At 40.0% G+C, this 14,657-nt stretch overlaps 1 protein-coding gene across 1 annotated transcript in view; it reads left to right on the top strand.

Moving 5' to 3' along the window:
* The window catches only part of CLUL1 (clusterin like 1), a 49,339-nt gene that overhangs the window by 32,428 nt on the left and 2,254 nt on the right, over positions 1–14,657 (top strand). Inside the window, exons 5-7 of the mRNA XM_077492545.1 lie at positions 1,022–1,448; positions 5,960–6,079; positions 8,726–8,940. Coding sequence (XP_077348671.1) covers positions 1,022–1,448; positions 5,960–6,079; positions 8,726–8,940 — 762 coding nt within the window. The remainder of the gene's footprint in view (positions 1–1,021; positions 1,449–5,959; positions 6,080–8,725; positions 8,941–14,657) is intronic.

The raw sequence follows: 14,657 nt of genomic DNA, 5'->3' as shown, positions 1-14,657 counted from the left end.
ATGATGAGAAAATTGATGAGAGAGATAAGGAAAAATGTAGTTTTCTCTTTAGACAAAATGTCAAAAAAATGCATTCAATCAATTTGAGATTACATTTTACCACTCGTCTAGTTGCTATAGATGATTTGCTTTGCACATTGTTTTGCATATGATAGTAAGTAACTTTTTGCATTTCTTCTGTCAATCCATTTTATTTAAACCATGTCTATAGTCTAAGCCTGAGAAAATATTGATGGTTCTACTGCATGCTTTTAATGTTACAACAAACTAAGGCCAATGTTAACCGTGCATAAAATCTCAGCTTCAGCTCAGTCCTTTCTCGCTAGGCTAGCTGCACCTCACTGATGTGTTTCGCCCAGATTGGACTTGTAGAAGCGCTTCTATGATTATGCCCAGTCTGGGTGAACCATCTCAGAGGAGTATGGCTGGTGGGAGGAGACTGAGTTGAAGGTAGTATTTTGATTATAAGATTACAGTTATCATTGACAGAGTGCCGCCTTGGTTTGTCATACCAGTGGAATATTTGAGATTAGTCAGTACATGTATAATCAGGTTATTTAAGGCATAGAAGTAATTACTACTACACCACTGATGCCCACTAGGGACAGGAATTAAAGCTGGAGAGGAAGGCTAGAAATATGTATATATATATATATGGCTACTAGTGGAGAGTACTGTGCATATGGCTGCTTTGGGTACTGAGAAAGCAACTTTACAATCGAGTATATATATTATTGTGAACATTGCTAGCAAAACAGTGTGGTTGATTTAGTAATATTGGAGAGTGCAGAATCTGGTGCAGCTCTGCATTGAAATCATCTCCAGTTTTTTTTTTTTTCAAAGCTTAATTGAACAAGCTGAAGCTAGAAGCTGATTGGATACTATGCACAGTTGCACCAGATTCAGCAGTCTCCAGTTTTAGTACATTTCCCCCAGTGATACATAATGTATATGACAATTTTAAGGACCACTTTTGACCAGTCAAATCATGTAATTTGAATGGTGAATTTTCTTTGAATAGGACCATGCATTCTTTAAAGAGTGGCCACCAAGTCTAAATAACGAAAGCACTGAAGTAAAAAACACAGGTGAATATTACATGGCTGCACAACTGAGCCAGGCAGAAGACATGTTTAGCAAGCTCATTTCTGATGTTGGCCTTATCTTTAATCGAAGCACTGTATTCTTCACACACTTCCAGAAGGCATTTGATGAATCATTTCAGAAACTTTTTCTCTCGGATGTTAAACGCCCAGAGACCACCACTACTGTGCCTGGGAAGGACCCTGTCATCATTTCAGACTATTTTGAACATTGGAAATTTTCTAGCATGGTTCACGGTTTATACGAATTTGGACAAACTTTTTTTGAAGCCATGAGCGACTTTGTTGTTACGATGTTTAAGAAACTGAACAGTGATTCTGAAGATTTGTATATACCAATGGAAGGTAAAGCAAAATGTATTACTCTTTATTGGATTCATTCAAAATGATTTTTTTACACAATTGTCAGTTAACCAAGAAACCAAATCAGAATATGAATAAATGCTACACAGGGCTGAGTCTAAGGTGACAAAGTCTGATGGGGTGGGACAGCTGATAGGAAATTCATAGCCCTTGTACACACGTTCGGACATTCCGACAACCAAATCCGTCGGATTTTGTCTGACGGATTTTGGCCGAAACTGATGCATACACACAGTCAGACAAAGTTGTCAGAAAATCCGATCGTACTTAACGTGACGACGTTATTTCGTTAGGATGGGACTACGTTCAGGCTATTAGCCAATAGCTTTGGTCTAGGAATTTGATCTGAGCATGCGTGGCAGTTCGTCCGATCGGAATTCTCCACACATGATCGGACAAAGTCAGATCGGAGCATGTTGTCGGAAAATTTTATAGCCCAGCTGGAAAACTTGGTCCGATGGAGCCCACACACTGTCGGATTATCCGACAACACGGTCCTATTGGACATTGTCCATCGGAATGTCCGACCGTGTGTACAAGGGCTTAAACTTGCTTGGCTTTGGAAATCGTGAGTTCTGATTTAATGCATGGTGTAAGGCCTTCAGTGTCAGCTCTTTTACTAATTTTTTAATCAAGCAAGTTTGCCAGGTATACATTCTCTTCTTGTTCCCGATGAGAGTCTTATTATTTCCAATAGTAATAAAAGTAATAATATTTTCTTTACATTTCAAACATATATGCCATAATTTAATTTGTGAAATTGACTTGTAGGGAACTTTACAATCTCTGCTGCCCACACTAAATAAATCTCATCTCTCCCTCTGCAACTTGTAATAACATGGCAAATCAATGTAAACCAGAAGATTAATCATCATTTATGCATCAACAAAATAATAATGTTCAGCAAATTAGACCAGAAATAATACTAAGCTATGTTTAAATAATCAATATCTACAATTTCTATTTTGTAATATGTCTTCTCTGGTAGAAAATTACTCATCAAATATAGAGAAAGCTTATACAAACTGAGTTGGTTTAAACATTTGCACAAAGTACCTACAGTTGTGCTCATAATTTATGATTTCTTGTCCATTTTTCAGAGAATATGAATCATAACACAAAAACATTTCTTTCACTCATGGTTAGCGTTTGGCTTAAGCCATTTATTATCAATCAACTGTGTTTACTCTTTTTAAATAATAATGACAACTGAAACTAAAGTTTATATACTCTGGTGATTTTGGACTGGTAACTTGCACACAAATTGACACAAAGGGGTTTAAATTGTTATTAAAGGTAACCATCCTCATCTGTGATCTGTTTTCTTGTAATTAGTGTGTGTATAAAAGGTCAATGAGTTTCGGGACTCCTGACAGACCCTTGCATCTTTCATCCAGTGCTGCACTGATGTTTCTGGATTCTGAGTCATGGGGAAAGCAAAAGAATTGTCAAGGGATCTGTGGGAAAAGGTAATTGGACTGTATAAAGCAGGAAAGGGATATAAAAAGATATCCAAGGAATTGAGAATGCCAATCAGCAGTGTTCAAACTCTAATCAAGAAGTGGAAAATGAGGGGTTCTGTTGAAACCAAACCACAGTCAGGTAGACCAACTAAATTTTCAGCCACAACTGCAAGGAAAATTGTTCTGGATGCAAAGAAAAACCTACAAATAACTTCAGGTGAAATAAAGGACTCTCTGAAAACATGTGGTGTGGCTGTTTCAAGATGCACAATAAGGAGGCACTTGAAGAAAGATGAGCTGCATGGTCAAGTAGCCAGAAGAAGGCCATTACTACTCAAATTCCACAAAGTATTCTGCTTACAATACACCAAACAGCACAGAGACAAGCCTCAAACCTCCTGGCATAAAGTCATTTGGAGTGATGAGAACAAAATTTAGCATTTTGGCCACAACCATAAATGCTACATTTGGAGAGGAGTCAACAAGGCCTATGATGAAAGGTACACCATTCTTACTGTGAAACACGGAGGTGGATCATTGATGTTTTGGGAAAGTGTGAGATGCAAAGGCACAGGAACGTTGGTCAAAATTGATGGCAAGATGAATGCAGTATGTTATCAAAAAATACTGGAGGAACATTTGCATTCATCAGCCAGGAAGCTGTGCATGAGACGTACTTGAACATTCCAACATGACAATGATCCAAAACACAAGGCCAAATCGACTTGTCAGCAGAATAAAGTAAAGGTTCTGGAGTGGCCATCTCAGTGCCATGACCTCAATATCATTGAGCCACTCTGGGGAGATCTCAAATGTGCAGTTCATGCAAGACAGCCCAAGAATTTACAGGAACTGGAGGCTTTTTGCCAAGAGGAATGGGCAGCTTTACCATCTGCGAAGATAAAGAGCCTCATCCACAAATACCACAAAAGACTTCAAGCTGTCACTGATGTTAAAGGGGGCAATACACGGTATTGAGAACTGGGGTATGTAAACTTTTGATCAAGGTCATTTGGCTAGTTCCTGTTTTCACTTATTATGATTTAAAAGGAGTAAACACAGTTGATTGATAATAAATGGCTAACACTAACCATGAGTGAAAAAAGTTTTTGTGTTTCAGTCATATTCTCTGAAAAATGGGCAAGAAATCATAAATTCTAATTCATAAGAATGCAGCTAAGCAGCCACTGTCAGGCTTTCAGGAGGCGATACAGCCTCCACCTGAATTCCTTATTTTAATGCAAAGCATCATGCCTGTGGCATGTTAACCCCCTGGTGGTATTCCCAAGTCTAGCTCGGGGTGGAATTCCAGTACCATTAGTGGTAACCCCGAGCCAGACTCAGGGCTGCATCACAGGATACAGGGAAAGTTACTTACCTTGTCCCATGGATTCTGTGATGTCTCCCCGCTGTGTGTGCGAGCTGTCTCCTCGCTCGATTCACAGTGCCGAGTTCTGCCGGGCTCCGTTCCCTGCGATTGTTGCGATGCATGGGGATGGAGAACGGCGCCAAATTCAAAAAAGTAAAAACACAGTACACATACAGTACACTGTAATCTTACAGATTACATTACTGTGTAAAAAAATTACACATCCCCTTTGTCCATAGTGGTCTGTCCAGTGCCCTGCATGCACTTTTATATCATAAATACTGTTTTTTCTGCCTGGAATTTGGAGATTGTCCATAGCAACCAAAAAGTGTCCCTTTATGTCAAAACTGATTTTAGACCAACTAGAAAACAGCGATAATAAATTAGAATCACTTGCAAAATTGAACGATAATGATTTGTGGGGAAATTCGGCATCAAACACTGAATATAATGACAGCAACAATTGTGCAACTGAGCAAATTCAGTGTTTTTGATTTGATTACATTATTAAATAATTTTTATTATTATATTATTTGTTAGAATTATTTATAGTTATTTATTATATTATAATTTATGATTAATTTTTCAAATTTTATTATACCCGGGATGTCTACTAGACTCTGGTTCGGACAGATTTAAAGTGGAAGTAAACCCATCAATTTAACAGTTTCAAAAAACAGTTAAATTCCTGGCATGTCGGGAATGCCAACTGCACATTGGTTGTGCTCTCAGTCAAACTGTCAAACCATCCAATGGCTGGTGTCATAACTGATCACATGTGCAGCACCATGGCAGTTGAAGATTAAACAGGGTCAAAAATGTCAGCTTCCATGGCTGAAAACGATAGGAGGGTTTACTTCGACTTTAAAGTGGTGTTGCCACCAAAAAATTAAAAGCTGCTTAAAATTAATAAAAAAATAAAAATAAAAAAATAATTGGCAAAAAAAAAAATTTTTTACTCACCTCTAAATACCGGTTGCTAGGGGGTCCCTCGTAGTCTGCCTTCTTCATTGCCCGGGCTGGTGACATCACTTCCCCTTGCGCCGCACATTCACCTGGGACCTGTCACGTGTCCCAGGTGACTGTACGGCGTATCACGGCGCCCTGCGCCGCTCGCGCATGCGCAGTGGGTGCCCGGCTGTAAAGCCACAGCCGGGTGCCCACAGTATGCATGATGGCGCCGCGGGCGGAGCGGGGAACGAGGGGGGGCTTCGTTCCCCCGCATCGCTGGACCCTGAGGCAGGTAAATGTCCGATTATTAAAAGCCAGCAGCTGCAGTATTAATGCTGCTGACTTTTAATTTTTTTTTTTTTTAAGGGGTACCCCACTTTAAGTGAGTTATTTATAAGAATTACAGGCCTACGATCTAAAACGCCAAATTTCCATGCAAAATAATTTTAACGCTTTCAGCACCAAAAATCGGAAATAATCATACCACCAGGGAGGTTAACAGCCCCCAACAGCTGTATTGCAGGCATTGGGTGGGTCGGTCGGGGAGTGTTAAAACCTCAGCCAAGCTGCTTGTTTTTACTGCTGCCCGTGTGAAAGATGCCTAAAAGCTGATTTGTTACACATTCTATTTTGTCTTGCAAAAGATTTTTGAATATTAAAAAAAAAAAAAACAATGTTGCTCATATTAAAAAGATTGTATTAATTTACAGAGGTCCCTGCTCATTTGAAAACTACACCAGAGAATGCAAAATGCAACAAACTTCAAAATGCTACTGAATGTTCGCTATTTCAAGAAAGGTGTCATCTATGTTTTGAAACGGTGACAAAAGGTACAGTTACTTAATAGGCAGTGTGTGTATTTGTGTTGTATTTGTCAGTGTAAGCATTATATAGAAAAAGATATGCATTCAGAAGTTTGTGCTGATATGAAGTGTGTGACTAGCAAGGGAGGTCCAGAAACAATCAAGTACATGTAAGTACATTGTATCTACACATTTTGTGATTCCATTTTGTTTATACAAATGACTGATAATCTAAAATTGTGGAAAGCTATAATTCACCCCACAAATCACAGTGCATTATAAATGTACATTTTGTTATTTGTGTTTTATAAATCATATTTTACTAGTGACAGTATTTAGACAAAAGTACCCGCATGACAGGAAAAAAAAATTCCAGAAAGGCCCCCATGCAGCTTCAAAATGTGATATCTACAAAGACGTACAGCTGGATTACATTGTATGTACCAGCTAGATATGTGCCAAAACACACAAAAGCACCATTATGGAGAAAGCATGTGACATAAGGTTTCTTTCTGCAGACCTGTTAACCCCTTGAGATACATTTCACCCATTCTCATTTGTTCAAGTCTGAGAGCTGCCACTTTAACACTGGGTTTCTCCATTCCACACTGATAACTGGGGGAGCTTCAACCCCTGAACCTCACAGCAACCTCACGTTAATCTTTGTGGGGCTTCTCAAGGTTCTGGACACAGGGAACTAAAGTCTTAAATCACCATGGCACGGCACAAGTGGATGTAAAGATCATCATCCACACTATAAGTACCCCCCTCCGGGACACTGGACAGAATTCAGTCCAGCGAGATTGAGATTACCAGCATCACTACACAGCCCAAAACTCTTCTGATTTCTTTTCTCTTTACCCCTTATACAAGTTCTTCCATCATGAGAACTCTGTCAATAAATAAACAAATGTCCATATGGGGACGAACCTCAAAGAAAGGTGAATTCTTTGAGTAAAAAAAAGTTTGCATAATCTTCAGTCAAACACTTAATTTCTTCCAAAATTACACAGTTTCAAACAGAGGGGCCCAATATTCACACAATTCAGATAGTCGTCCCTGTAACATCTTTCTCCCAAAAAGGAGGCAAACATTTTCCTTCCCTCCCATCTCCAGCAGAGAGCAGTCCCAAAGTGCCCCTGAAGGGGAGAGTACAACCCAATTCCCTAAGTACTCACATTATGGATGGAAAAGCCATCCCTAACCCTATGGACCCCTTTCATTTGGGGTCCTAAATGGTTGTAAGGCAGCATCTCTTGTCAGTCTTTCTTGTTGGGTTGGGTGGATGCATACAAAGGATGTCAAGAAGTAACACCACTTTTCAGAGTGCACTGATAGAGTTAGAAAGTGAGTGAAACTAAATGTACGCCCTGTAGAGAGGTGCTACATCCCTCAATAAACAACAGAAACAAATTAATAGAAGATTGAGGCACTATAGGTGATACAAAAACCCATACAATAAAATCCATAATATTTTTTCAAAAAGATAAAAAAAAAATCCAATCTTGTTAAAAAAAACAAGGGATAAAAGGGATACAGGGTTGACCCTTGCATATCTAAGAGGTCACTCTGTCAAAGGAAAAGATCCCCAACACCTGGCTGGAGTCTGGGCTGAGGTTGCCATTCATCTCACTTCATGCACATGGGTCTGCTTCATGATGTGCGGCTTATTGACCTTTTCCTTTGACATTGCTGCAGCTTGGAGCTAGGATGAGCTCCCTGACCCTTCCTGCAATCACAGCAGTCTAGTTGGACTTCACCCCTCCACCTGAGCGGCACCTAAATTTGGTCTTTTTGGGTCACAAGAGGTCACTCTACTATTGAAACATAAATAAGGTTGTGTATTTTATTCTTTTTCTTTTTGAATAAATATTATGGATTTTTTATCATCTATAGTGCCTTTAAAATCTAAATTTTCTATCAATTTGTTTCTGTTGTCAGTTGACAAGGGATGCTGCCTAACAACCATTTAGATCAGTGTTTCTCAACTACAGTCCTCAAGGCACCCCGCAAGGTCATGTTTTCAGGCCTTCCATTATTTTGCACAGGTGATCTGATCAATTTCACTGCCTTAGTAATTACCACAGGGAAATCCTGAAAACATGACCTGTTGGGGTGCCTTGAGGACTGGAGTTGAGAAACACTGATTTAGAACACCACATTAAACCCTATACTCGCCTAAAACAGGACTCCTGTTTCTGCTTAAGACCTAAAGGGGTGGATTTACTAAAGGAAAATAGACTGTGCACTTTGCAAGTGCAATTGCTCTAGAATTTAATAAATGAGGGGAAGCTCTGCTGACTTTAATTATCCAATCATGTGCAAGCAAAAATTATGTTTTTTTTAAATATTTTCCTGGCATGTGATTAGGTATTCTTTGCAAAGTAGAGCATAATCGAATTTACTAAGCTCTGGAGCAACTGCACTTGCGAAAAATGCACAGTCTATTTACCTTTAGTAAATCCACCCCATAGTCTCTTGGAGCATTTTTTTTTTTTTTGCAAAAAAGGTCAACTAAAAAAAGAAGCACATACATATTGAAACTCATCATGTAATAAACTTGTTAAAATACGTTTTTTTTTTTTTTTCTGGAGCCACCACATAATAACAATTTTTTTTTGTGACATTTGTTTCTACTATTTATCCCTCATTATTGTTTCATTGGAAAACAAGACTGTCCTGATGTGATAGAACTACACTTGAAGTCTGAGTCAGCACTGAAGTTGGTAAATGTATCCTCACAGCAATATGATGATGTTGTACAGCTTTCACAGCAGTACACTGATGACATGTTTAACATAGTAAGCCAAATGAAAGAAGAATATGGATGGGTGGCTGAACATACCAACACAACTTCTGGGACAAAGACATTGTTCAGCATACAAAAGGTAAATCCTACAAAATCTAAAAAAAATGAGCAGATGCTACTTAAAGTGGAGGGCCACCCTGAAAAACAAAAGTACATTAAAAATTAGCAAAAAATAGAAAAAAAAATGATTTTTTTTTTTTTTTTTAACCACTTCAATACAGGGCACTTAAACACCTTCCTGCCCAGACCAATTTTGAGCTTTCAGCGCTGTCGCACTTTGAATGACAATTGCGCGGTCATGCTACACTGTACCCAAATGAAATTTTTATCATTTTTTTCCCACAAATAGAGCTTTCTTTTGGTGGTATTTGATCACCTCTACGGTTTTTATTTTTTGCGCTACAAATAAAAAAATACCGAAAATTTTGAAAAAAAAAATGTTTTTTTTTGTTTCAGTTTCAAAACTTTGTAAATAAGTATGTTTTCTCCTTCACTGATGGGCACTGATGGGGCTACACTGATGGGCACTGATAAGGTGGCACTGATGGGCACCAATGTGGCACCAATGAAGTGGCACTGATAGGCGGCACGGATGGGCGACACGGATGGGCGACACGGATGGGCGACACGGATGGGCGACACGGACGGACACTGATAGGTGGCACAAATTGGCACTAATAGCTGGCACGGATGGGCGGCACGGATGGGCATGGATAGGCGGCACAGGTGGGCATAGATAGGCGGCACAGGTGGGCATGGATAGGCGGCACAGGTGGGCACTCATAGGCGGCACAGGTGGGCACTCAGGCGGCACAGGTGGGCACTCATAGGCGGCATCGGTGTTATAGTAATGGATGCCAATCAGTGCCAAACAATAATGCATGCCAATCAGTGATGCCCATTGTGGCCACTGATTGGCATCCATTATGGGCACTGATTGGCACCCATTGTGCTGACTGGCACCCTGGTGGTCTAGGGAGGATTATGGATTTTTATTACCTTTTCCCTGGTGGTCTAGTGGTGTCCCTGGTGGTCCAGTGTGGGCATCCTCGGGGGGGCTGTGCTGATAATCGATCAGCACAGACCCCCCCTGTCAGAGGAGCAGCCGATCGGCTCTCCTCTACTCGCGTCTGACAGACGCGAGTGAGGGAAAGCCGATCACCGGCTCTTCCCATTTACACTGTGATCAGCCGTGATTGGACACGGCTGATCACATGGTAAAGAGTCTCCGTCGGAGACTCTTTACCGAGATCGTAGTTGCCGGGTGTCAGACTGACACCCCGCAACAACGATCGCCGCGATGCGCGCCCCCGGGGGCGCGCAGCGGCTTATTATCCTAATCACGTCATATGACGTCCGGTTAGGATAATGAAACCACTTTGCCGCCGTCAATTTGTAATAGGGCGGGCGGCAAGTGGTTAAACTTAGCAGAAATGCCTGTTGCTAGGCATATCGTCCTAATCTGCCTCTTCCTCCTCCGCGGTTATGTTCTGTCTTCTCTCCTCCATGCGACGTCTTCTGGGTAATGGGTCGCGCTGTGTTCTGGGAACTGTGTGTCCCAGAACACAGCGTGCCCCATTCACAAAGCGCTGCGCGACTCGCACATGCGCAGTAGGAAACGGGCAGTGAAGCCGCAAGGCTCCACTGCCTGTTTCCCTTAATTGAAATGGTGGCGCCGGGACCTGAGAGCCGAGGGACGGGACAGCCTGCTTATTAAAAGTCAGCAGCTACAGTGTTTGCAGCTGCTGACTTTTACTTTTTTTTTTTAAAGCTGGCCCTCCTCTTTAAGTTAAAGACACATCTAACTGTTTTATGGCACCGTTTTTTGGAATTTGAATTTAAAAAAAATCCCTTAAGCAGATCTAAATGCAATCACTATGCTCCCATAAAAGCTTTAGTATGTTAAAGTGTTACTAAACCCACAACAGTAAAATTGGTCTTTATATGCAGTAAAGCATGCTTGTTATACTCACTGTGGAACCTAAGGGGTTAATCCACTGCAATGTGTAAAAAGGCTGTTTGATCCTGTATGCACAGATCCTCCCCTTTTTTCACTGACTCCAAAACATGTCCAGATAAGACAGCCTTTGGAGTCAGGCTGCACATGCTCAGTTTGGTGTGTATTGCTAGAGCGTTTTTTCTTTTTCTTGAGAGGGTGCATCCTGATAGGGCATCTCAATGCAGTATGAAAACCCCCCCTACAAGCTTTACCTACACACTGATAGAAATCACAAGATTGTTGTATACTGCTGATGAGAAAAGGTATTAATAAGTTTATATTTACTAAAATAATTGCATTTCCATGTTATGCATACTGTGGGAAACCAGATATAGTGAATGCAGGGTCCTGGGTTTAGTAACACTTAAAAGTAATTTTCAATCTATTTCAGCTTTCATTAAATAATACTTGGTGTTGCCGCCATTAATGTCCTTGTTTATAATTTTCCTATTATGGGGTGATAATTGTGTCCCATTTGTGCTTCTGTATATTCACCCTGCCACACTTGCTCTTGATGGAGACTACTTTACATGTAAATGGGATGACACACTGGGCAGGCATGTTTGGCCATTGTCACCATCAGGAAGCCAGTTCAGAGTAATGATTTGCAGCCAATGCTAGAGTGCATGGATGTGAACAGTAAGTGGCTACAATGAGGCTGCAGGAGATGCAAAATAATGTAAAAAAATATTAGCGGCTCTTTATCTGCATAGTTTTTGTGCATTGCTTTATGTAGTGTGGGGTGTAATCATTCTGCTCATCTATTACCTTTGTACAGTAGAAAATCTACACATGAACCCTTGGCTGACAACCCTTTTGTTTCTAGGCTGTTTAGGACAGCTTGTAACTCCATAGATAGGATTGGTAATAATCGAACATACAGTAACTGTACAGGTGATCCCCACACACATGATTACCAGAGTTCTCCTGCAACAGAGGGAGCTGTCAGGCTGGAGCAAACTATCTCAGTGCTGAAAAGTATATAAAATCAAACAGGCACTGGGGGAGACTTTGAGAGTAAAATCTTTTTTATTTTTTCAATTTTTTTTTTATCTGTTGCAAATTTCTCTTTTATATTTATTATACATTATATTTTATTATATTTATTTTTTATGATAGTCCTAAGGTTGCATATTATATACAGCTGTAATAGCATTTTTTTCACATGGACTTCCTGTACTGCCTTTAATTGCAGGCAGCCAAGGACTACACTTACCATGAATACTAAAGCCTCGTACACACGATCCGACTTTCCAATGGGAAATGTGTGATGACAGGTTGTTGGCAGAAAATCCAACCATGTGTATGCTCCATCGGACAATTGTTGTCGGATTTTCTGTGGACAAATGTTGGATAGCAGGTTTTAAAATATTCCAGGGACAAATGTGTGTTGTCAAATTTTCCGAGCGTGTGTACACAAGTCTGTCGGACAAAAGTCCAAAGTACAAACATGCATGCTCGGAAGCAAGCACGAGCCAGAAGCGGTCAGTCTTGTAAACTAGTGTTCGTAATAGAGAATTAACATTCGTGACGTGGCAAATTATTAAATCTCGAAATGCAGCGCACAATTCTCTTCTTCTTTAATGGGATATTAATGAAGCTCCTTTGCTGGCGATATTGAAGGAGTTATTGCAAACAAATTTTCAAAGGCTTTTTTTTTCTACTGATAAAGAATAATATTATTTTTATTTTTTTGGGCAAGTTACCACAACACCATTATCCCGTAGTTTTTAGGATCAAAGATACAGTTATGTTGGTGTCCCTTGTCAATTTTACATTGTATTATTTAAATGTAGCTGACTACTCCCAAACTGTCATTGGAAGTAAGTATTATTCTCCACAATTGTTTTATTGTGCTTTAAAAAAAAGAAAACAAATAAAATTAGACATGCTTTCTGCCAATAGAACTTAACCAACAAGTGCATTCTATGCATCCAAAAATATAGAAAAATAACAAATAAAATCATTATTCAACCCAAAAAAATTATGTCAAAGCAATAACTCCAAAGCCAATAATAAATAACATGTTATCAACTCCGAACTCCGCAACATAGCTGGTTGACAAACGGCTGTTCAGAAACAAAGTGAAAAGCGCAAAACGAAAAGCGTGAAATGAAAAGCGCGAATCAACACTCACCAAACTTCTACTAACATGAAATTAGCAGAAGGAGCCCAAAGGGTGGAGCCAAAGAGCTGAATAACCATGTAGTAGGTCCAGTACGTCAGTACGTTTGTGATTGTTGGCCAACAATTGTGTGCTGTTTGTTTGCAAGACAAGTTTGGGCCAATTTTGTTGGCCAGCAATCTGATCGTGTGTACAAGGCTTTAGGCTACACTTGAGCTGAGTGGTTTCAGGCATTTTTTCAAGTTTTATTTTTTTTTTTTTTAGCAGATTTGCAACTAATTATAAGCATTTTTATAGAGGTTTTTCATTTAGGTGTTTTTGCTGTGGCCAATAGAAACCTGTGTAGAGTGTGTAGTGATGCTAGAAAAGGGGGGAGGGGGCTGCTTTTTGAGCTGAAAATGCCTGAAAATTTTTTATTTTTTTGCTAGAAAATGACTTAGAAAATATTATACATTTTTTTTCTAAAACCCTAGAGAATAAAATGGCGGTCATTGCAGTACTTTCTGTCACACCATATTTGTGCAGCGGTCTTACAAGCACACTTTTTATTGGAAAAAATACACTTTTTTAAATAAAAAAAATAAGACAACAATAAAAGTTAGCCCAATTTTTTTGTTATAGTGTGAAAGATAATGTTCCGCCAAGTAAATTCATACCCAACATGCCACGCTTCAAAATTGTGCCTGCACGTGGAATAGCGACAAACTTTTACTCTTAAAAATCTCCATAGGCAAATTTTAAAAAATTCTACAGGTTGCATGTTTTGAGTTACAAGGCGGCTTAGGGCTAGAGTTATTGCTCTTGCTCTACTGATCACGGCGATACCACACATGTGTGGTTTGGACACCATTTTCATATGCAGGTGCTACTCACGTATGCGCTCGTTTCTGCACATGAGCTCGGCGGGATGGGGCACATTTAAAAAAAAAATGTTTTCTTTTTTTTTTACCTTTTTTTTTTTTACACTGTTTGTGTCACTTTTATTCCTAATACAAGAAATGTAAACACCCCTTGTAATAGAAAAAAAGCATGACAGGACCTCTAAAAGTGGTTGTAAACCCTTACAAACCACTTTGACCTACAGGTAAGCCTAGATAAAGGCTTACCTGTAGGTCCAAGAAATATCTCCTAAACCTATACGGTTTAGGAGATATTTACCTGAAAACAGGCGTTCAGGCGCACTGGGTAAGCCACAGATCGCGGCGATATGTCGCAAGTGTCGGCTCCCGTGCGCATGCGTGGGAGTGACGTCATCGCTGCTCCTGGTGAATCACAGCGCCGGAGCAGCAAGATCCACGGAGACCCACCAAGAAGATGGACGCTTGGAACTACAGGGGACTGCTGGATCCTGTGTCAGGTAAGTGACACATAATGGACTACTATGCGATGCATAGTAGTCCATTACGCTTTACCTTTTCAGGGAATCAAAGAGGAAGTAAACCCATCAGGGTTTACTTCCTCTTTAAATATGAGATCTGGGGTCAAAAAGACCCCAGATCTCATATTTACACTAAAATGCAAGAAAAAATAAATAAAGAAAAAATTTTATCATTTAAAAAAAAAATGGTTTTGAAGTTGCTTCTGCCCTGTAATGGTATGGAGACAGGTGGGGGCTATCTTCCTCTCCCTCGTCTCCATACCACACACAGAAGAGGACCCAATCGTCTCCGCC

The sequence above is a fragment of the Lithobates pipiens genome, unplaced genomic scaffold (genome assembly GCF_037356315.1).
Source record: "Lithobates pipiens isolate NorthernLeopardFrog02 unplaced genomic scaffold, aLitPip1_a1.2 Scaffold_19, whole genome shotgun sequence".
NCBI lineage: Eukaryota > Metazoa > Chordata > Amphibia > Anura > Ranidae > Lithobates > Lithobates pipiens.
The sequence above is the reverse complement of the archived record's forward strand: the minus strand, read 5'-3'. Positions and strand labels throughout refer to the sequence as shown.